Here is a 21,579-nt window from a genome sequence, read left to right as displayed (position 1 = left end):
TCCTTGCAATGAAGCATGACATTTAGATTTTTTTTTTACGGTATAAACATTGCTTATTCACTGCCCTACGGATAAAGTCTTTCTTGACCATTTTACCCACCCCCACTCTTCCCCCAACCTTATCAGGAGCCCCATTTGTCAGGAGCCCCATTTTTCAGAAGCCCCATAAAAATTCCCTGTAACAGAGGAAGCAATGCAGTATCACAGCACCACAAAATTGATTTTTGGTAAATTATCAAATGCCTCTTATGAAATTCAGAGCTGATTTTTATTGATAAAGTCTTAAAGGGCATTCAAAAAATCTTCCCGCAAACATGCCAGTGAATAATTTTTAATAACAGAAGATCATGACAATCTTAAACCACCAAAAAGCACACTGCACAGGAAAACAATTTCTGGTGTTTTTGAAAATACTTTTTCACTTTACATGAAATACAATTATGTGCTTCTGCTTGACTTTACTCTCCATTTTGAGAACTTTAGAAAAGCCACAAAATGCATCCTATACTAAGAACAAAAATCCCTAGTATGAGTTTGTGATCATAGCCTCTGAAATTTCAAAAGTTGCCACAATATTTTTCCAGTCCTGTAAACTCAAAGATATAACTCCTTGTTTCCTGCCATAAGAACTGGGATCATTTCCCTCGCCCACTTGGTTAATATTAATTGGCTCTAATATCGGCAGCCTGTCTTGATCAAGCCTTATTCTGGCAAAACCATCCCTTATAATGAAAGAAACATAAAATATATTCTCCACAGTACGAGAAAAAGAGTTTGGATCAATCACAAACTCAAAATAGGACACGGGAGTATCAGGATACTTTCGAAAGTAAGTTTGCAACAATCCCAAGATTCTTTCTACTTCTTTTTCTGTTGCTTCTTGATTATTACTCAGGTCCAGCTTCCTCAGCTTTGTAGGCATATCCCCATTTTCTTCCATTTTGTGAGCTTTTTTGTGGTGTTCAAGTCGGGGCTTTGGTGCAGAAGGTTTGGACTTGAATGAGCCAAAAATAAAGTGAAATGTTTCAGCTTGCAATATCCAGGATGTTGCTTCCTTCTGTACTGTCTCCCAGAAGGAAAGAGCTATATTATCATCACAGCCACTCAATTCACCATGTTCATCATCTTCCACCCAGTTTAGACCCACAAATATAAACAGAAAGTCACAAAACGCTACTTGATTAAAAAAGCTCATATCACAGTTTAGTTGCTTTGCTTTTTCTTTACCCAAATCAGAAGCCAAAACAAGAAACTGGGCATCGAGAGCTGCTTCTCTTGTTCGGCTCACTCCATCAAACAGGACATTGGCTTCTTCGAGAGCCTCGGTTAATGAGTCGCTGGCAGTGTTCACTATGTCATCACGGTTCTGCTGGACGTTATAGATGAGCTGTCGGTACTGCTTGCGGATTTTCCGGCATTTCTCCTCGTCATCCGCAAGCCCTAGGAGACTGGGGTCTATGTCGGCCTCCCCACAGCTGAGGTCGTCAGAGCAGCCATCAGCCCCCACCGCCACTTCCACCGTCATCGGTTCTTCCTCGACATCCGCCTGCTTCATAGAGTACGCACTAGCAGCGATGGTCCCCAATGGCTCCTCTCCTTTCTCTACGCGTCCCCCCAGGGAACCTTTCTCATCAGACATTTTGGCGACCAGCACACTCAGCTGACAGTCAGCCAATGGCCTTCGCAACGCTTCCGACAACAGCGGAAATTGAAGGGGGTCTGTCGGAGCTGAGGATGTCCGCCCATGCGCACTGGCGATGGCCCGGAGGCCCCGCCCCCAGCTCACTCCGGCTCCCGGCAGCCCCGCCCCGCGGAGCACAGCCCCTGCGCCTTCGCAACCAGCTCACTGCGGCGCACAGAACGCACGCAATAATAGGCCCCTTCTGCACACTGGAATAATACCTGCTCAGGCGATAGCTATTATTTTAGCAATTACTGACAGTGTCATCTAGCTTTCAAAGAAATACCTGGTAAATCTTATGCCAAAATTGGGGGGGGGGGTGTTGGGGGCTAAAGATCCTGCGCTTTAAAACATTTGCTGTCACATACTGCAGTTAGGTCAACCTATGTTTTTCGTTCTTACTATGATTAAAAGGTAGGGTCTTTGGTGTTTTGTTTTTTTGAAAACCAAATCTGGCTATGTTGTCAACTGCCCATAAAGCCAAGCATGGTGAGTTGCAGAATGTCCACCACAAACAGGCCGAATTCTCAGGGTTCATTTGCAAGGTGGCTGTTTGGAATTCATTCTGCATTATACAAATGCATATTAGGTTAATTACCTTCACGGGCTCCCAAAAGCCAGACCCCTTCCAACCAATGGAGGAGGCAGACTCCAGGCAAGGGAGTATATGAGCTAGCGCAGGGACGGAGGTGGGGGAATGTCGGGCATTACCCAAGTGACCTTTGGTTCTCCACTACCCAAGGGTGGAAGAATAAAGTGGGTACACTCTCTGCAAAAGAGCGGTTTATTTGGAAGCTTGCCAAAGACTAAAGGCCACAGACTCTGAATGGAGATAAATCTGAACCCTGAAAGGTGATTAAGGCTATGAAGATTTTAAACACAATCTGATATAAGGCTATGAAAGCGAATGCTGTATATCAAGTGACTACGTTGGAAAATTCACCCACTAGTTCACTGGGAATTCACATACAGTTGGAACAAAGGGCTTAGCTCATCAGTCTTACAAGCAGCAAAGTATATGGAACAGTGAGGAATACATTCTGTTTTTAAAGAGAACAAATGAAGTGCACTCTCAACCCAGTAGATCAAAAGCTTTTCACTTCCACACATGCCCCTTTAAGGCGGAGGGGGGGGGATGAAACAGAGGGAACACCACACTGTACCTGTCAACTCGGGTTTCAAGGCACCAGGAAGTAAATTAGCCCTACATTCCTTCCTATGCATCTAGACTGGTTCATTTTCCTTGTCTTTAGCACAAAGTTTCTTGCAAATGCATGAACAGCACAACTTAGTATTAAATTTCTCTAAACTATTTATATTACTCTTCATCCACCACAATTTTTTTAGGATTATTTGTTTGAGAGAGACAGTGAGGGAGCAGACCCACGCTGAGCCCCAAGCAGGGTTCCATCCCACAACCTGAGCCAAAATCAAGAGTTGGAAGCCCAAGTGACTGAGGCACCCAGGCACCCCCCCCACCATAATTTTCTTAAGTAGAGATATAATTCAGGGGGGGGAAATGTGCATTTTCCAAAAACACTATGGTTATTCATGCATATATATTATCCTGCTGTATTAGACTGAACTTCTCTAAAGCAAGAATCTGGTGTTAAATCTTCCAAGCAGAGCTGTTTTCACAAGGATACGTTTGAGTATGCACATTGGAATGTATAAATGAATACAGATGAGAAACTTTGTTCCAGCACCTACTCTAAGTTATTTGGCACAAATGATTAATTTCACAGATTAGTGGGAAAAAACAGATCCAACACTGAAAATAAAAGTTCACTGCTTTTCAGAAAGTCAACCGTAACTCTTCTCTGAATAAAGAAAAAGCAAGAGAAAAACAAAGGAGGGTCCCCGTATCACCAAAGGACCATTTTTTCCTCCCAAGGCTAGCCAATTACAAACTATTTAAATCTGTTTTAAATCTTAGACGAAAACACCCAGTTAATTCCAAGTTCCAAAACCAAAAATGTTTGCTTTTATAGGTAACCATGTTCTTGGGAGCTTCGGATATGCTTTTCAAATTCAATAAAAGCAATTTATGAAAGAACTCCAAAAGATAAGCCAACCTTCCCACCCTAAGGTGCCTATTTTCTCCTGTCTCAGAGGAGGGAAAACAGGCAGACACCAATTTGCTCTATATAGAGCCTTTCATCTAAGAATTTCAAAATGGTTTAGAAAAATAAATTAATTCTCCCAACCTACTTATAAAGTATTACTAACACCATTCACAGGGATTTCTCAGGAGATAACAACCCACACAACTTGCTCAGAGCAAGAGAACACATCAAGGCAAGCATCATATTATTAAGTACTGATTTCCAGTGCTGAATTCATTCATTCTATGCTAGCCAGATCCCTGCCCCTAAGAACCTTGGTAACATGTAACTTATATCATCCTCAGAAAGTCATACTTGCGTTATATTTTGCCTTTTTAACTCTGCCTTTAGAGCACAGGTTTAAATGTTGCCACAAACTAAAAATCTGAAGTCTAATGATTTTCCTTAATCAATTAAAAAATGGGATTTCTACACTTGTGAATACTGAAATCACTAAAGAGCGATTTTCTATCCTGAAGTCCAACTACTCATAATTATATAAATGCAGCTTAAAAAGAAGGAACAGCAGGGGCACCTGGGTGGCTCAGTTGTTGGGCGTCTGCCTTGGGCTCGGGTCATGATCCCAGCCGATTCCGGGATCAAGCCCCGCATTGGGCTCCCTGCTCAGAGGGAAGCCTGCTTCTTCCTCTCCCACTCCCCCTGCTTGTGTTCCCTCTCTTGCTGCCTCTCTCTGCCAAATAAATAAATAAAATCTTAAAAAAAAAAAAAAAAAAGAAGGAACAGCAATAAATTTCAGTTATGCCGGTCAACTTCTCTATGGATTGTAACAGAAAGCAAAAATGCGCTAGTACTTCAAAGACATCACTACAGTCCACCATCCTCACTCAGTAAGGCTAGTTCAGGCAACAATGACATACAGGTTGGCCTCCAAGATAATTCAGTTCTCCTCCCCCTTTTCCTCCTTAGGCATTGCTGCCAAGAGCTCAACTTGGCCCTATATTTCCTTTCTTCTTTTCCTCAGTTTTTTCTATTTTATTTTCCAGTCCCTTTGCTCCAACTTCAGACTCATTCATGCCCAGCTCTTAGGCTCTCTCCCACAACCCCTAGTGTTCAACACAAACATGAAGAGATGGATGTTACAGGTTGAAGGCCTCTCTGTGGCCAATTAAAAAAGGAACTCACACAGGGTCCATGGGATTTTTACTGCAGGATTAATCTATAAAACATGGGCACAGAAGAGACCTCTGAGCCAAAGCCAAGGGCCAATCAGGTTTGAGTCCCACACTCTAGCAGATACGCTTATCCTGCTATTAGCTACCTCCCTGAACTTTTCTGTTCCTTCTTTCACAGCAATTTTTTCTCCCCTCATCCTGCCACAGTATCTTTAATACTTAGCTGAGAAGAGTCTTACTGATAAAAGTGCTAGTTTGGTTTGTCAGAGTAGCAAGATGTTAGGTATATTTTCTCTTTCATCTTAATTTCCTTTAAGGTTATGATTGTGTGTATACTTTTTGCTTTGGTTGGTGTTTCAGTATTTAAGGTAAACTTTGCTATGATCAAGGCAGATACATATTGTTTTAAATAACCATGGACAGCAGGAGGAGGCAAACCTGGGTTCCAATCTTGACCTATTATTAGTTATTAGGGTTCTCTTAGGTAGGTCGCTTAACTGCTCAGCCTCTGGTTTCCTTGTCTGAAATGGGGGAATACTACTACTTACACACCATGAAGCTACTGTAAGTATTGAACGAGAATTACTGACAGATCTGATAATATTTTCAATTACTGAGTACTTAGTAAGTCTAAATCATCCCAAAGATAGCAAACATTAATTAATAAACATTAGAAACTAAATAGAAAAAAAGTATACAAACCAGTAGCCTCACTCCTGCACATTGTTTTAGGACAGAAAAATATCTTAAAGGTTAAATCCATAAGGAGAAATACAGGAACATACCCCAGTATAACTAATAACAGTGAAAAGAAATTTGCCATATAATGCAACTTAAAAGCCTACTAAGGTTTCAACTAAAGGAAGTATATATAGGCCTTTGAAGAGGTAAAACTATGTTAAATAATCTGAAGCAGGGTCTATTAAGAGTCTGAGGTTATTCTCCTGAATGGTTCCTTGGATTTCAGCAGATTCCTTAAAAAACAACAAAAACACAGTATCCCAAAGAGGCTTCGAATAACTGTTCTATTCAAATAACATGGCTTTATTGTTAGTGAAGTAAAAGATAAAATGACAGTCAAGTCCCACAAAATAATGTGGACCCAAGCATTTAAATCCTTTAGATTACATAAAGCCTCCACCCTTGCTTTGTGGTCCAAGTCATACGCTTCACTGACACCAGAAAACCCGCTGCTGGCTGACTTACCAAGCCTCAAGAACTAACATAAACAAGGGTGTGAGTTGAAAATAGAACCTTTCAAGTTACGAGAGCAATTAGCAACTCTTTTAGGACACACCTCAGAAGTCAGCAAGACCAGGAGCATCATTTCAATAGACTACAGGGAGGAAGGTACTGGCTATGTGGTTTTTTAGGTGGCAGCCTTGCAGGAACTCACACTGGAGGCCTGGACTCAAAGCAAAACTAGTGTTGTATTAGTTCCCACTGATTTTCTTCAGAGTCTGAGTTTCCTCCTTTGTAAAATGAGTCTACTGGATGTCTTCTCTGCCACACAGAGTGGTTGTCACTCTTTATAAATACACAAATATTTTTTGACAAATACATCTTAAATTTACACACACGCCCTGTATATGTGTTACAGAGAGCAAAGACAGTACCTAGCCCAAAGCTGAGAACACAGGCACTCAATAAATAGTAGCCAAATAATTACACTGTGACTTCCTTCTCAACTGACCTGGACACCCCTGCATAAGACAATGAAGGTGGACAAAGCTGCTGTCATACACCTCTTTAAAATTCGGAACTGTTCATAGGCTGCCTAGAATCTCTTCAGAATATCTTGGGGGTTTTTCTCAGATAGACAGTCCACTTTCACAGAATTAGACAACTTGTAGCTAAATACCTCACTTGAAGTGAGTGTCCTCTGGCCCTACCATCATCCATTCATCCAACAAATCCTTACTGAATGCAAACTAGATGTTAAAACACACACACAAACACACACGCACATGATACAAAAATAAATTTTTGTCCTAAAGGAACACACAATTTACTAGGCACAGAGGAATGCAATTCCTCTCAGCAAGCATTTCATGAATGAATGCCATTTGTCAGAGCTATGCTAGAAATACCAAGATTTGCATGGGCTCAGGCCTGAATCATGAGCACACAATCACACTGGGGAGAGAGATCAGGGATGTATCCCAATGGTAAGTAACACAAAGTCAAGTGCTGGCAAGTACGAGTACAACACCGTGAACTTCAGAGACAGGCCTGGATTCCATTCCTGGTTCTGCCATTTAACTAGCTGTGTAATCTAGGCATGTTCCTTACATTCCCAAGGCCTCCATTTTCTCATCTATAAAACTAGGTAATACCCCCTTTTGCACAGGACTGCTGTGCAAAATTTAATTACAACATTTAGAGTCTAATGTATACTAGACATTCAATAAATAGTAGTTATATCATTAATAGGCATGCTTGTTTAAATATTTGCTGAACTCTAATATAGACATGGGATCCTAGGCACAAAGAATAAGACTAACTCTCCACTTTTGATATGTAAGCCAAAAAATTATAATTGGCAGGATTCCTCCTTTTCCAGAGATAAGAATTCGCCGGAAAGAATGGCAAATCTGGCCTTGTACTCTAACACCGGTAGGCAGTTGGAAAAGTCGGTTTGAGTAGGAAGATAAATCAGAAACTGGAATAAAGAACTGAACAAAGGAGGGAAATTTTAGGGACTCTGGCTGCAACGACAGTCCCACTGCCAGTAGGTAAGGGAGCAGAGCAAGAGATAACCAGAAAAGCAGGTGGGCGCCAGGCCCTGGAGAAAAGAATACCTAGCTAAGGAGTGTGCACTGTACCCTGCATGCAGATCCGAGGGCAGGGAAGGAGCAGCCAGAAGATGCCTCCAACAGCAGATGGACTGGAAGGGGAGGGAGATCAAAAGAGAGAGAGACTGCTGAAGCAGTTTAGGCAAGAGGAAATGAGAACGTGGAACTGCCTGGGCAAAAGTTAATAGAGGCAGTGGGCATGTATATGGGAAACAGGCCCTGGCAAGTGAATGGACAGGAGAGGCCAGAGACAATCTGAAGCCAGGACCAGCAGAATAGTGACACTAGTGTGAAAGAACAGATGAAGAGCAAAAAGGAGGTTTGTGTTGTCACTTAGCTCAAGTGGGAGGAAGAGGCATGGGGTCTCAACACAGATTCACAACTACTAAAAATTTCACTACGTACATCAGCCCCAGAGAAATTTATTTGCAGTCCTAACAATCCAGGCCTCTTAAATCTCATTAGTCCTTACCCCTTACCTTCTTAGGTCAGCCAGAGTCTGTTCACTTCCCTCATCTTCAAAGCAGTCCTTCCATTCTCCTCAGGCCTCAATCTTCTCTCGGCCAAAGCAGGTACACCCTTAATCTCCCCAGAAGGATTATGTCAGGGGGAAGAATCACAAGAAATAAAGTTTTCTGCCAATTTTGGTAGAGTATTAAAAAAGGAAGGGGATGGCTGGAGAGTTATTAAATTACCACTCATTTCCTGATGTCTATTTGGTTAAGGGTCTGGTTTCTGGTAACTTTAGAAGCCAGGCTTGAAAGGAGGAGACCTGCCTTTGTTTTAGTGTCTACCCACATAGTCATGGACCATGGGGCCCAAGCCTCAGAGCCAACAGGATCACACCTGAGCTCCACCCACAACTGTCTCCATAATTCACCTGGATGCCAGTCAGGCACTGTTTTATGCCTGGCATCTCTCCTATTATTGCCTTGAAGAAATTAAGTCCCCTGTTGCTGGTTTTAGTCTTATCTCCCAAGACTATTATCTCAAACTATTAGTCTTAATTATGTCCTGCACTAAGTATGCCAATAAATACTTTTTCATTCATTTCCCTTTTTCTCTCAATTTTCCCAATTCTAATTATTTAGCAACCAATCTTGACCAAACTACCTTATACATTAAAGTAAGTCTCAAATGTGATATTTATCCCAAGAATTATCTGAGAGAACTTGCTTAAAATAAATTAAAAGGCAGATCCTAGCCCCTTCCAGAGGGTTTACTTTAGACCTCAGGTAAAGCCCAGGCATGTACGTTTAACAAGCACTCCAGGGGATTCTGTGCAGGTGGCCCACACACTAGTTTTTGAAATACACTTCCTTAAAGCAAGGTAGGTTTTGCTGCTGCTGCTACTGTGTTTATTAAGGAGAAAGGGAGACAAAGGAAGAAACAAGAGGAGAAAGGAAAAGCAGGCATTTTAAAAGCGCTCCCTCTCCCCTATTTACGTTGCAATTAAAGTATAAAATCTTAACCTTTTTTTTAAGGTGTGGACTTTAGGATTTTAACACTAATCCTATAAACCCTCAATTCTCCACTAAATAAATGCCTTTCTCCACTCAAACCCAAGGTTCCCTAAAGATTCAGAACCCACTATTTAGCCCCAAATGTGGGCAACAGCTGGAAATTCACAAACATTTCCAATCAGTAGTCCTTACTACCTTGTGTCTCTTCTTCCATTTCTTGCTACTCATTAGAAACCAAAAATATATGATACAAAGTAGAGTGGTAAGCTTACTTAAAAGAGATGTGTGAAATTATTTTTTTAATTTTAATTATGACTTGATGGTATACTTTTCAATCTTGGCACTTCATCTCATTAAATGTTTGAAATTAACTACAATCGTATGGATTGAAAACATCAGATTATACCAATAAAGTGGATTCAAAGCTTATAAAAACAGTGATTCTTTTTACTCCCACTGATGCTAAAACCAGAACCATTTGTAGAATTTATATAAAGGTCAAATGCCCATATAACTTTTTAAGTGCAAATGTATGACACAGGTGGAGAAAACAGAACAATCAGACAGAAAGTAATATGAACAGACCTTTGTCTCATCTTACTTGCAAACTAAGGTCTGACTAATACACTACACTTTAAATCAAGCTAAAAGCCTTTTTATCCTTTATTTCCCATTATGTTGCTATTTGTTTTGAAGTCTATCTGCATTTCCTATTCCATTACCCATTCTTCAAAAATGGTAAGTAAGGGGCGCCTGGGTGGCACAGGGTTTAAGAGTCTGCCTTCGGCTCAGGGCATGATCCTGGCGTTATGGGATCGAGCCCCACATCAGGCTCCTCTGCTAGGAGCCTGCTTCTTCCTCTCCCATTCCCCCTGCTTGTGTTCCCTCTCTCGCTGGCTGTCTGTATCTCTGTCAAATAAATAAATAAAATCTTTAAAAAAATGGTAAATAAGATTCTTTTAGAAGAATATAAAATTTTAGAAGAAATAAAAATGCAAATAAATTGTTAATATTCTTCCTCAATGCACACATATCTAAGTAGATTTTTACATTTAAAGGAGGCTTCAGGTTTACTTCTAAGAAGGCAATATTCATGTATGAGTTCCATTTCTTAAAAACTACATGGATACAAACAGACAAGGACAAAAAGATCATCAGCACAAATTTAAGGCAAATTTATCAATGGGATGAGATTATAAGGCTTTCTAACCTGGTAACCAACCACACCTGGTACAGAACATCGTCCAAGCTGGGTATCCTCCTAAACATACCCCACCTCCAAGCATTTTGCCAGCGCCATAGCCAGACCCATCCACCCGACCCCACCGTACATGGTCCTAAGGGAGGTGCTTGCAACCAGCCAAAGGAAAGACTTCTTTCTCTCCTTTTCCTCCACCCAATTGTTAACTCTGGGCTAGAAAAGAGATACCTGAAGGGAAATGAGCTCACTCCAGAAGCTTGCAGGTTGCTCTCCCCAGAGCCTGGGGCTTCTGGGTTTCCCTCCCAGAGAATTAAAGAGAAATCAGGGATGAACGAAGATAGGCATTTCCTGACGCCCTTTTCTCAGTACTTCTCCAAACGCCTCACTTTCAGCAGTTTACACTGCTGCTGGGTATTTTTAAGTTATCTAGATTGATTAGGAGGAGCAAAGGAAGGCAAAGTAGAAGGAAACAAATTTTCCGAACACGTGTTTTAAAAGATGAAAAGTTACATATTCCCTTCCAAGCCTCCCCAGCTCTGCATCTACCCGCCGACTCATCAACTCCCATCGACACGTGAGCGGCCCGTGTGCTTCTTTGTCGTTTTAAAGAACATGCTCCGTGTGGAGGTTCGTTCACATCCACCCTGGCCTTGAAGGGGAGGGCCGCGAGCACGGCGGGCTCGGCCAGCTCATTCCCAGGGCAGGCGGGTAAAGAACGTTAATGTCCCCCACCTACCTTTAGGGTCGGACCGTGGCCGCCTATCTTCCGCCGCTTCACGAACACCACGGGCACTTCGGTTTCCGAGGTCAGCTCCGAGAGCGCTCTCTCCAGACCCCTGGCGTCCTCTGCGGCACAAAAGCAGAGAGGGGCGCGGGTCAGCCCCGCCGGCCGGGCCGCGGCGGGAAGTGCGCAGCAGGGGCGGGCCTTCCGCGTCCCCCACCGCGCCGCCCGAGGACGCCCGCACGCCGCCCCCCGCCGCACGCCGCCCCCCGCCCCCGCCCAGCTCCCCGCACACCTGCGCGCGCTGGCCGCCGCGCCTCGGGCCGGCGCCCGGCGCCCGGCGCCCGGGGGCCGGCCGCGCTCAAATACTGGCCGCCTCGCCCCAGCAGGCGTTCCGAATCCTGGTCAATCCCCAGTGCACTCCGGCCTCGCACAAGAGGCTTAGGACAAGCCTCTCCGCTTCTATAAAACGCCTCCCGATGTAATCTGCCTTTGAACTCTGCATCTATACAGAATGCCAAAAGCCAACTTCCCAGTTTTCTTTGAAATCTGAAACCACGAGGCAAAATTAGGAACACTCTGCCCTCTTAGGGAGCTTTCATTTCAGAACCTTGAAGCCATACAGCAACACCCTGCTTGACAGGCCGGGAGCTAATGGCCCAATTTTACAAACGGGTGAACTCAGGTAAGAAGTGAGTCACTGATGGGATTAAAAATAGACTCCAGTTACTCTAACATCATCAGGCCCATTCATGAGACAGAAATCACACCAACACTCAGAAGTGCGGCTGACTGACAATAATGGCAGCTAGCACTTCTTCGGGGCTTTGCACATAGCCACACTTCATCTCCACAACTGCTCTTTTGAAGGAGGTCCCAGCGGGTCCATTTCACCCGAGGGCAAGCGGCTAGAAAGTCCAGGGGGTGCCGTGCACCCTCTTCACCGCCACCCAGCACTGCCCAGCACCGATACAGCGAGACACGCGCTGGGTCCCCCTCGCAGCTGTCCCGGTTCGGAACCTGGAGCAAGTCACGTGATTCGGAGCCTCGGTTTCCCCAGGGAGATACAGACGATTTGCCAGCCCAGGATTTCCGGGGATTAAAGGATGCGAAAATTTAAGAGACCTCTTTCAATCGTGATACTCCCTTAGTGCTGTCGAGGATCTGTCAGTCTACTCGTCACATTATCATCTACGTTCCGATACTTGTGCAGCAAGGAACGATACAAACACTCATTTTTCCACATTTCTGCACACGGTCTCTAGACCTAGCGGAAGGAAGCCACCAGCCGACCGGGGCCGGCCGGTCTCACCCACCCCAGGCTAAGCTTTCACCGACCCACGCGCAACAGTGAACGCGGCCAAGAAGCTCGCCGCCTTAGAAAAGCTTCACCCCTACTCAGACACCTCAAACCATCCACTCTTTCCGCGATCCAAAGCGCACCCGGCAGGAGGCTGCCGCCGTCTCCGGCCTCACAGCCCAGAGGCTCGGAGCTCTGCCCGGTTTCCGCGAACCCACCGCTGTTGTGACCCCGAGCGCCGGGGCACCAGGCTCTTCTGGCCGGCGGCCCCCAGCCTTCCGCTCCGAGGCGCTGCGGACTGCTGCAAAGCGAGGGGAAAGGGTGGCGGGCTCCCCGCGGCCACCAGAAGCCACGCCCTGCTCGGAGCGGGCGGGCCGGTCGCCAGAGTCAGAATGACAAAGCAGAAATCCACTCCCGTGCAGCCCTGCCGACTACGCCGACGGGCTTAGCAAAGTGGGACCTCCTAATTGGGTGACACCACATCCTCTTCCTGCTCGTAGCGCCCCCAACCCGAGAAAAGAGCAAAAGCAATGTGAGGAATGTTTGGAACCCGAACCCAAAGAAGAGTGTTTTAACCCAACAAAACTGGGCTATGCCCTAAGGCAGTGACTCCGGAACTCTGCTGCCCATTGTAATCACGAGAGGCCCTTTAAAAATACTGACGCCTCGTTCCCACTCCCAGACATTCTGAGGTAATGGGTATTGGGTGCGACCTGGGCATCTGAGGTTTGGTTGTTGTTTTGTTTTTTTTTTTAACTCCCTGGGTGAGTCTAGTGAACAGCAAAGTTTGGGACCCATTGCCCTAAGGTTATGGATTAGTCAGTCTGGTAATTCCCTAAAGGAAATTATCAGGCTTTTAAAAGAAACATCTAACTCATGCCAGGTAATCCTGAAAAGTGACAAATTCTCACCAACACATAGCTTCCCCTTATATCCTTCTTCCTTAACCCACTCAGGTTTTGGTTTGTTGTGTTTGTTTTAGGGAAAACAGTGTATTTGACTCCAGCCTTGCCAAACCACCTGCAGCTGCCCAAGTGAGCCATGCTCTCTCATACTTCCTGCTCTTACTCATATTCTTACTCAGCACCTTGCATCAGTAGGTAGCTACGAATATTTGCTGAATGAATGAATGAATGAATGAATGAATGAATGAATGAATGTCTCCCCCACTTCTTTAGATACTGGGGGACTGAAGCACCCTGGGGTGAAGGATTGTTGGTTTCTTAAGGCTGTGAGCAGCCACGCCTTCTCTGAAGTGGCAGGCAACCACAATTTGCTCCTGCGGGTCCACTCCAAAGCATAAGTATATAGCCCCTCAGCTTCTGAATACACATACACTTGTGCAAACACACACACACACACACACACACACACACAGCATACATAAATGGGCACTTTCCCCGCAGGTTTGTTGTAGGCCTAAGCGCACACCTCACCTCTTCTGGGGTCCTTCGAACAGAGTTTGGGTCTAGCACAGGTGTTCAGTAAACAATGTGATTTAAGGAACAAAGGATGAATAATGAGAAGGCAAGAAAGCCAGGACTCCAAGGTAGAAAACAATATTTCCTCCTGGCTGCTGGGCCCAGCTCTGTTAACCGTTTTATATGCCTTAGCTCATTTAATTTACACAATAATGACCTATGAATCAGGGTCATAAACTCTTCATTCCTAAAATATATAGAAACTACAGCTTCCATCAAAGGTATGTCTCAAGATAGAGAGGGACTGTAAAATCATTTAACTTGAAATAATGTGCTGAAAGCAAGTGATAAGGATTGATTTCTATGAGCCTCATATGATAGGTCAGAGTTGCCATAGTTCATATCTTCTAACAAAATATCAGAAAAGGTATTTTAACTTCACACTGTTCTTAAGCGAGCAACTTATAGCACCAATATCTAGAGTAGCTCCATGTAGTTTTTTGTTTAAGTTAAAAAAAATCAACATTTTTTGAAACCTTCACTTTTCTTCCAAACCTTTCTTGAAGCAGTTGAGGACCAGATGCTTGTCACAAAATACAGAGAACTCCTTAGTCATACTTAGTTTCTGGGTAGTGGAAGAAGTGCTTCGTCTCCCACCATTTCTCATCATGCAGCATTTGTTTTAGACATAACTCTAACATCTCTTAACTAAACTCAAGTTATTCCGGCTGCCTAAAATAAGCTTCTCTTCCTAAGGCCTACTCCTTCAAAGCTCATCTGAAATGTCATGTCCTCTAGGAGGCCTTCCCTGATTCCCACCCAATGTTGATAGCTCCTTCCCTATTCTGGGATCCCAAATACCTAAAAATAATTATAAACCATGTAAATTCAAGAGGGCTTTGGGAAGACAAACCCTTGTTTGATTTATTTTATCTTCCCAGAGCCTGCTATATATAGTAAGTTACTCAGGAAAGGCTGGAAAAGACCCTCAATGTTCCTGAGCTCTCCGTAAGCACACTATAAACAGATTTAACTGATCGAGGGTCCTATTGCATTACACTACTGTTCCTCCTGTAACAAGTTTCTCTCACACACATGTACACCACACTGAGCTAGAACAATCTTTCTGACCCTCAAATCTTCTCTGCTCAAAACTTGTAGCTCTCTAGGACCCTCAAAATAAAGTCCAAACTCCTCAATTGTACTGACTTGGCAAGGCCCACCCTTGTTAAACCTAGCTGTCCACATATTCAGTACCCTACTTATACAGAAAAACATTGCTGGAGAAAACACAGAAATTCCAAAGTAAATATTTCATACTTATTCCTCTTTTCTCAAACCTCTAATACACCTACACCTTGTCATTAACTCATGACCTGCTTTCTACTTTAATAGAAGCAATTTCCTTATTGACTGTTCTGTCGAAACTCCCTCCCATTTTCTTCTCAATCACCAAGCTGCCATATTCTCTACCTTCATCCCTGTTTTAATGAAGGCTGACTTCACTTTGCAGATTCTCATTTCTTCCTGGCTTCTTAATCTTCAATAACTTCACTCCTGAAATTAGCCTATCTGGCATCATCTGTTTCTTGTTCTCTGCCTGATCATTCCATCATCATATATACTGTAGTTTTCCCATAAAAAAAAAAAAAAAGCCCCCCAGGATCCCATGTGCCCAACTCCCATAGTTACCACCCCATTTCATTGTTCCCCTTCACAGGGGGGAAAAACTGTTTTGAAAGAATTCTTTGTACCCTGAAGAAGAAGAAAATAGGGTACAGAAGTCAGGAAAGATCTAAAAATATGGCACTTGAGCAGAGACCAGAGCGAAAGGAGGGAGCAAGACTTAAGAGGGGGGAAATCTTTCTAAGCAGAAGAAACAGGAAGTACTAAAATCCTAAACTGGGAGCCTGCTTGACTTGTCCAAAACTCTGCAAGGGAAGCAGTATGTCTAAAGCTCAGTGAACAAGGAAGAATGTGGTAGAAAATGAAGCCAGAGTAGTAGCCAGGGGTCAGAACCCAAAGGTCATAGGACTTGGGATTTCATTCTAAATGTGATAAGAAGCCAAAGTGTCACAAGAGAGGACAGGGAAATAATCTAGTTCGTGTCTTAAAAGGATTGCTCTGCTGTGTGAATAGACTAAGGCGATAGGGACTTGGAATGGAGGAGCGCAGACCAGCTAGGAAGTTGCTGTGGTAGTCCACGCTAGAGATGATGAAGGCTTGCATTAGGGGCTGAGAAGAGATATTTGAAGGTAAAGCTCATAAATTTTACAGGTGGGTAAAATGAGTAACATAAAAGGAGGAGAAGACTCAATGATGACTCCAGAGTTTTAGCCTTGGCAACTGGGTAAATGGGGTTTGGGACAAATCCACAGTGTGGCTTGAGAGACCTGATGTTATCCAAATGGGGATGCTGAGTAGGCAGCTGGTATGCAAATCTGGAGTTCAGGGGGGAAGTCAGAGCTAGAAATAATAATCTGGGAGTCAAATATAAAAGATATTTAATGCCATGTATATTAGTCAGGGTTCTCCAGAGAAACAGAACCAATAGATTATAGAGAGAGAAAGAGAGAGAGAAACAAACTGGCTCTCAGGATTGTGGGGGTTGGCAAGTCCCAAACCTACAGGACAGGCCAACAGGCTGGAATTGCCAGCAGTCTTAATGTTGCAGTCTTGAGTCTCAAGGCAGTCTCAATTTCTTCCTCTTCAAGAGACCTCAATCTTTTCTCTTAAGGCCTTCGACTGATTGAATGAAGCCCACTGGCATTAACGGAGAGTAATCTGCTTCATTCAAAGTCTACTGTTTTCTATGTTAATCACATCAGAGAATATCTTCACAGCAACATCTACCCTGGTGTTTGGCGAAACAACAGGGCACCATAAAATCAGCCATCACACAAGGGACTAGATGAAATGACCCAGGGAGTTAATATATTTAAAGAGATGAAGACAGTCAGGACTGAACCCTGGCAGAATGCAAAAGAGGAGAAGGGTCCAGCAAAGGAGCCTGAGAAGAAACTGGAAGGAGGTAGGAGGAAAACCAAGAGAATGTGGGGTCTCAGAAGCCAGTGAAGAATTGCTCCCCAAAGGAGGGAGACCAACTACATCAAGTACTGCTGAGAAATACTACAAGATGAAAACGGAGTCGTGGACATAGTTGCTGATTTTCATGAAAATGAGGGAGGAAAGAAAGTCTGATTAGAGGAGGTTCAACGAGAAACAGAAAAAAGGACATGGAGGTAGTGAGTATAGCCAACTCTTTCAAGAAATTTTGCTATAAAAACAAAAAAGTGGGAAAGTAGCTGAAGAGGGATGTAGGATCAAGGAAGGTGTTTTGTTTAGTTCTGTCTAAGAAGGAAATTATTATAGCATGTATTTATACTTGAAAAACCAATCTCGTAGAGGGAAATCTGGCAATTTCCTAAGAGGAAAGGAGGGCGAGGAGGTCATTACAGAGGCAAAGTCCTTTGAATATGCATCTATGATGCAGCATGGACTTCAGTCCGACCCAGGCTCTATCAGTGACTACACTGTCCAGTTACTCAGCCTCTCAGCTCCCCATCCCCCTTCTACAAGACCCTCTGTGGTCCTTCTACCTCTCTACCTCACCCAAACCTGCCCTCCATCTCTACACCACAGCCATTAGCCTTTTTTCAGTCTCTTTAATTACCTAACCACAGGGCTTTGCTAGCTCCCAATCACTGAGCAGATCTAAGTTCAAGCAAGTCTTCCTTGAGGAAGCCATCACATAGGTCACATCGCCCTATGAAAGCTCCTGTGTTACCATGTATTCTTTCTGCTCCCTACTTATCACAATTGTAGTTACATTTTTACTGATGATTATTTCGATCAGTGACAGCCTCCCCCAAGGACAGCACAGTTCAACAGAATTTCTATGATGATAGAAACGTTCTGTACCAGCACTGTCCAACCCAACCACTGTCCAACCAGCACTGTCCCACTAACCACATGTGACTATTGAGCACTTAAAATATGGCTAGCACAATTGTGCATCTGATGCTTTTATTTTATTTAAGTTTAATTTGTCTAAATGTAGGTTGCCCCATGTAGGCAGGGTCCAGGATTGTTTATGCTCACCACAGTGTTCTCAGTACTTAAAACAGTGCCCACACATCATACATACGAATTGCTCAATAAATATTTCTTGAAAAACTCAATCTATAAAATGGGGATAATACTAGTTAATTTGTAGATTCCATCTTTTCCATAGAGAAAAGGAAAAAAGACTTCACATGGCAACTCTCGGAGGTTCTCAGTCCTCCTACAAAAATGAATTTGTCCTTTAAGTTAGAATTTGATCTATCCTGGAGGGTAGTGGGGATAATAAATGAGAACTTATTGAGTGGTCTGGATGAAACAGCATCTGTGATATGCCCAGGAGTGTGCCTGGAACATAGTAGGTACTCAAAATGTGGTTGTCCGTTAACTTCAAATAGAGAAAGCAAATAATGGTATGGGAAAATTGGGGAAGGCCTCACAAAGTAAGTGATATTTGAACACTATCTTGAGGAATAATGAAGGTAGAAGTAATAGGAGTGGGAGAAATGCCTGAGAATGTTTCAGAGCTTGCCAAAAAAACCCCGAGGTATAGAAAGGATAATTATCTTGCCCACGGCCACCTAAATAACACTTGGCAGAGCTGAGACTAACCCTCGGTCCTTGGCAATCACCACGATGCTGTTCCACCTCTTGAAGAGAATTTTTTCTAGGCAGAGAGCAATGCATACAAAGACACAGTCGTGGGAAAGAAACGGTGTGTTTCTGCATGAGATGCCGAAGCATAAGGGGAGATGAAACTACAAATATATGTTGGGTTCACTTTGCGGTTCACGAGGCAGCTAAGCGTCTGGTTCTTTTCCCTACATTCTCAGTTAATCCTCAAAAATCGTCTAAGTATTAAACCATATTAAAAATTAGAAACTGAAATTTCAGGAACTTGCGAATCTTGCCAAAGGTCACAAAACAGGTATGTTGGAGTTAGGATATAAATCCAGGTGTGCCTGTCTCCAAATCCATTGTTTGCCTTACAATTCAATAATATATATTGAGGTAGGACCCAAAAAGACGCAAAAGCAACATGCTGTAGGGACAAAAACAAAACAAATCAACAAGCCAAAGTCCATTAGCTTCCTGACAAAGCTCAGGGTGGACTTCATCCTTGAACCATCCACCCTGAAAATGTCAAAATCCCACTTGGGGGATCATGATCTTTGTGATGCCTTCTCTGATCAAACACACACCTAGTCACTCTCTTATTTCTTACATCAATCTACATTAGAACTTTTTACACGTCTGCCGTGCTTAGAACGGTCACTTGTTGAGCACCTCTGTGCCAGGCGCTTTACACGTTCTCGTTAATCACTGTAATAACCCTCCGCGATGCGTGTTACCATTTCCATTTGCAGACAAGGAAAGCAAGGTTAAGTGAGTGGCCCAAGTGAGGGCTGACAGAGCTAGTGCAGGACTGACGTCTCACACCCTTCTCTCTCCACTATGGTATTTTTCACCTGAGGGCCTGTTGTTTGTTGCCCCAGTAGTTGACAACAGTGCCTTTCCCACAGAAGTTCGCACTTGAGGTTTAAATTCAACTGACACTACGGCAGGCTTTCAAATGTTCATGAAGTAGAGAAGAGAGTCCAAAGTGTTCTGGTAAACCAGCTTGAGGGGGGAAGCCTGAATTTGTAGCATTTGCCAATTTCTGTGGCATAAATACTCCCACTTCGGCTGATTTTAGGCTATCAACCTGCTTGCAGAATCCTTCAGTGCTTAACAATGGAGCAGCTCAAGGACAACCCCTAAGGGCTCAAGGTCATCAGGTAGGAGCTCTTTCCCCTCCTACGTCTCTTCACTGCAGTTCTCTATTCTTAGACTTGACTGCAATCTCAGAAGGCTAAGGATTATTCTACCCCTGCTTAAGCACACCTTTACCCCACAACCTATTCCAATTCCCACATTCCTTAAACATCCTCTCCCTATCTTCTATCCAGGACTATTCAAGCCCTCGTGCCTTCAAACACGCCCAGGTCTCTTTTGTAAGTATCTGACCCTACAGCCTCATTGAGTTTTCCACTGACAAGCAGTGTGGCCCAATAGTCGGGAACCTCCTCTGAAGTCACATTACCTGGCTCTTCTGCCGGCAAGATGCATGCCCCCAGGCAAGTTCTGTTCCCTCTCTGTTTACTCATCTGTCAAATGGGATAAATACAGCACCTACACCTCATGGGATGGCAGCGGGAATCAGATGAGTAAGTAGATGTAAAGGGCTCAGAATGTGGTAGGTATTCAATATCCGAGTTATTATCATCATTATGTCCTTACGCATGGTGTAAATCTAGGAAGACCACAGAGTGGTTAAGAGTTTGGATTTCCACCTTTGACAAATTATTCACAGTAACCATCAACAATGTGTTACACGAGACGCTATTCAAAACTTAATTCAAGGGCAACCTATTCATCTTTCTTTTAATTAGCAATCTATGGCTAAGCCCGCCATTTTCCCACAGTTATCTATCCTCATTACTCAGAACTTGTTCTTTACCTGCAGGAAGAAAAATGTAGTTTCCTTAAACAACTTGCTAAAAGAAATCGAAAGGACATGAGGAACTGCTAAAAGAATCAAACACGTGCATCTCAAATTGCATGTCCGTACACACAAAATGTACACACGCTTGAGCACGTGGAAAGAGTCCCCTCCTGCGCTCCATTTGTTTTAGGCCTCTCGGTGTGTCCTTCCAATTCTAGAGGAAAGAAAATGTCTTTAATGCAGAAAACCACCGGCTAGCAGAACCTCAGGAGACACAAGATCTCTTGAAGTCAACTCTCAGATGTCTCATTGAAGACACTGGAGATCAGCCACCCTTACCACCAGCCAAGGGGTTGTGTGAGTATTAATTAATAGTGGTAGGTAGCTTTTAGATCCTACAGATGAAAGAAGAGCCATACAGTTTATTACCATTGTTAACGTCTAAATTCTTAAACCCTATTAGGTAGTTAATACTAAGAACATCTGCCTCTGGGACGCCTGGGTGGCTCAGTCAGTTAAGCGTCTGCCATCAGCTCAGGTCATGATCCCAAGGTCCCGGCACTGAGTCCTGCATCAGCTCTGTGCTCAGCAGGGAGCCTGCCTCTCCCTCTGCCTGCTGCTCCTCCTGCTTGTGCTCTTTCTCTCTGATGAACAAATAAATAAAATCTTTATTAAAAAAAAAAAGATGAAGAAGAACATCCGCCTCTAATTTTTCCAGAAACCCAAATTCTAGAATCCCAAGACAATTGATGACCACAAGTCATTGGTGGAAGGCTACTGTCACCTCATGAAGTGGCCTTGGATCTTCCTGGATGGCAACTAATCATCCAGACCCTGATTTGAAAGGAGAGTGATCTATGTCTCATTTATAACCATAGATGTATTACGACCAACTTTTCCACCATAAAGACAAATGAGAACACTGTAGTTATCCACCAAAATATTTCTGACCTTTTTATCTACGGATTTACAATATCTATAATAATCTTTCAATAATCTCAGAAACTCTTTGAGGCTGTGTTGCAAAGGACAAGGGTGGACTACCTCCTACCCCCCTTAATTAAGTCAGGTTCAATGTTAACCATTAAGTGAGGTAACTAGGCCTCCAGTTCAGTCATTATTCAGTCACTGACCTTTCTAGGCCACAAAGTATTTTCCAGCTCACTGCCATCATTTAATGACCATAGCAGGGTGCCTCTATACTTAGGATTT

General features: G+C 43.5%; 2 protein-coding genes across 8 annotated transcripts in view; both read right to left on the bottom strand.

The window, feature by feature from the left end:
* The window catches only part of TXNRD1 (thioredoxin reductase 1), a 110,672-nt gene that overhangs the window by 51,228 nt on the left and 37,865 nt on the right, over positions 1–21,579 (bottom strand). The window contains exons 1-3 of one of the 7 annotated variants that reach the window (XM_040637397.1): positions 12,506–12,644; positions 11,115–11,224; positions 8,194–8,299 (exon numbers count right to left, since the gene is read on the bottom strand). Coding sequence is in view for 1 of the 7 variants with exons in the window: in XM_040637402.1 (XP_040493336.1) it covers positions 11,115–11,224 (110 nt within the window). In the remaining 6 variants the exon portion in view is untranslated. Of the gene's footprint in view, positions 1–8,193; positions 8,300–11,114; positions 11,225–12,505; positions 12,775–21,579 lie in introns of those variants that run through there. The other 6 variants (XM_040637399.1, XM_040637398.1, XM_040637401.1 and 3 more) reach the window with 6 other exon arrangements.
* Positions 250–2,015, bottom strand: EID3 (EP300 interacting inhibitor of differentiation 3). Its single transcript, XM_008705672.2, has one exon. The coding sequence runs from the start codon at positions 1,637–1,639 to the stop codon at positions 524–526; it is 1,116 nt and encodes a 371-aa protein (XP_008703894.1). The 5' UTR covers positions 1,640–2,015; the 3' UTR covers positions 250–523.

Source organism: Ursus maritimus, unplaced genomic scaffold (genome assembly GCF_017311325.1).
Source record: "Ursus maritimus isolate PB19 unplaced genomic scaffold, ASM1731132v1 scaffold_21, whole genome shotgun sequence".
NCBI classification, from domain to species: domain Eukaryota; kingdom Metazoa; phylum Chordata; class Mammalia; order Carnivora; family Ursidae; genus Ursus; species Ursus maritimus.
Note: the sequence above shows the minus strand (reverse complement) of the source record. Positions and strands in the feature narration are given on the sequence as shown.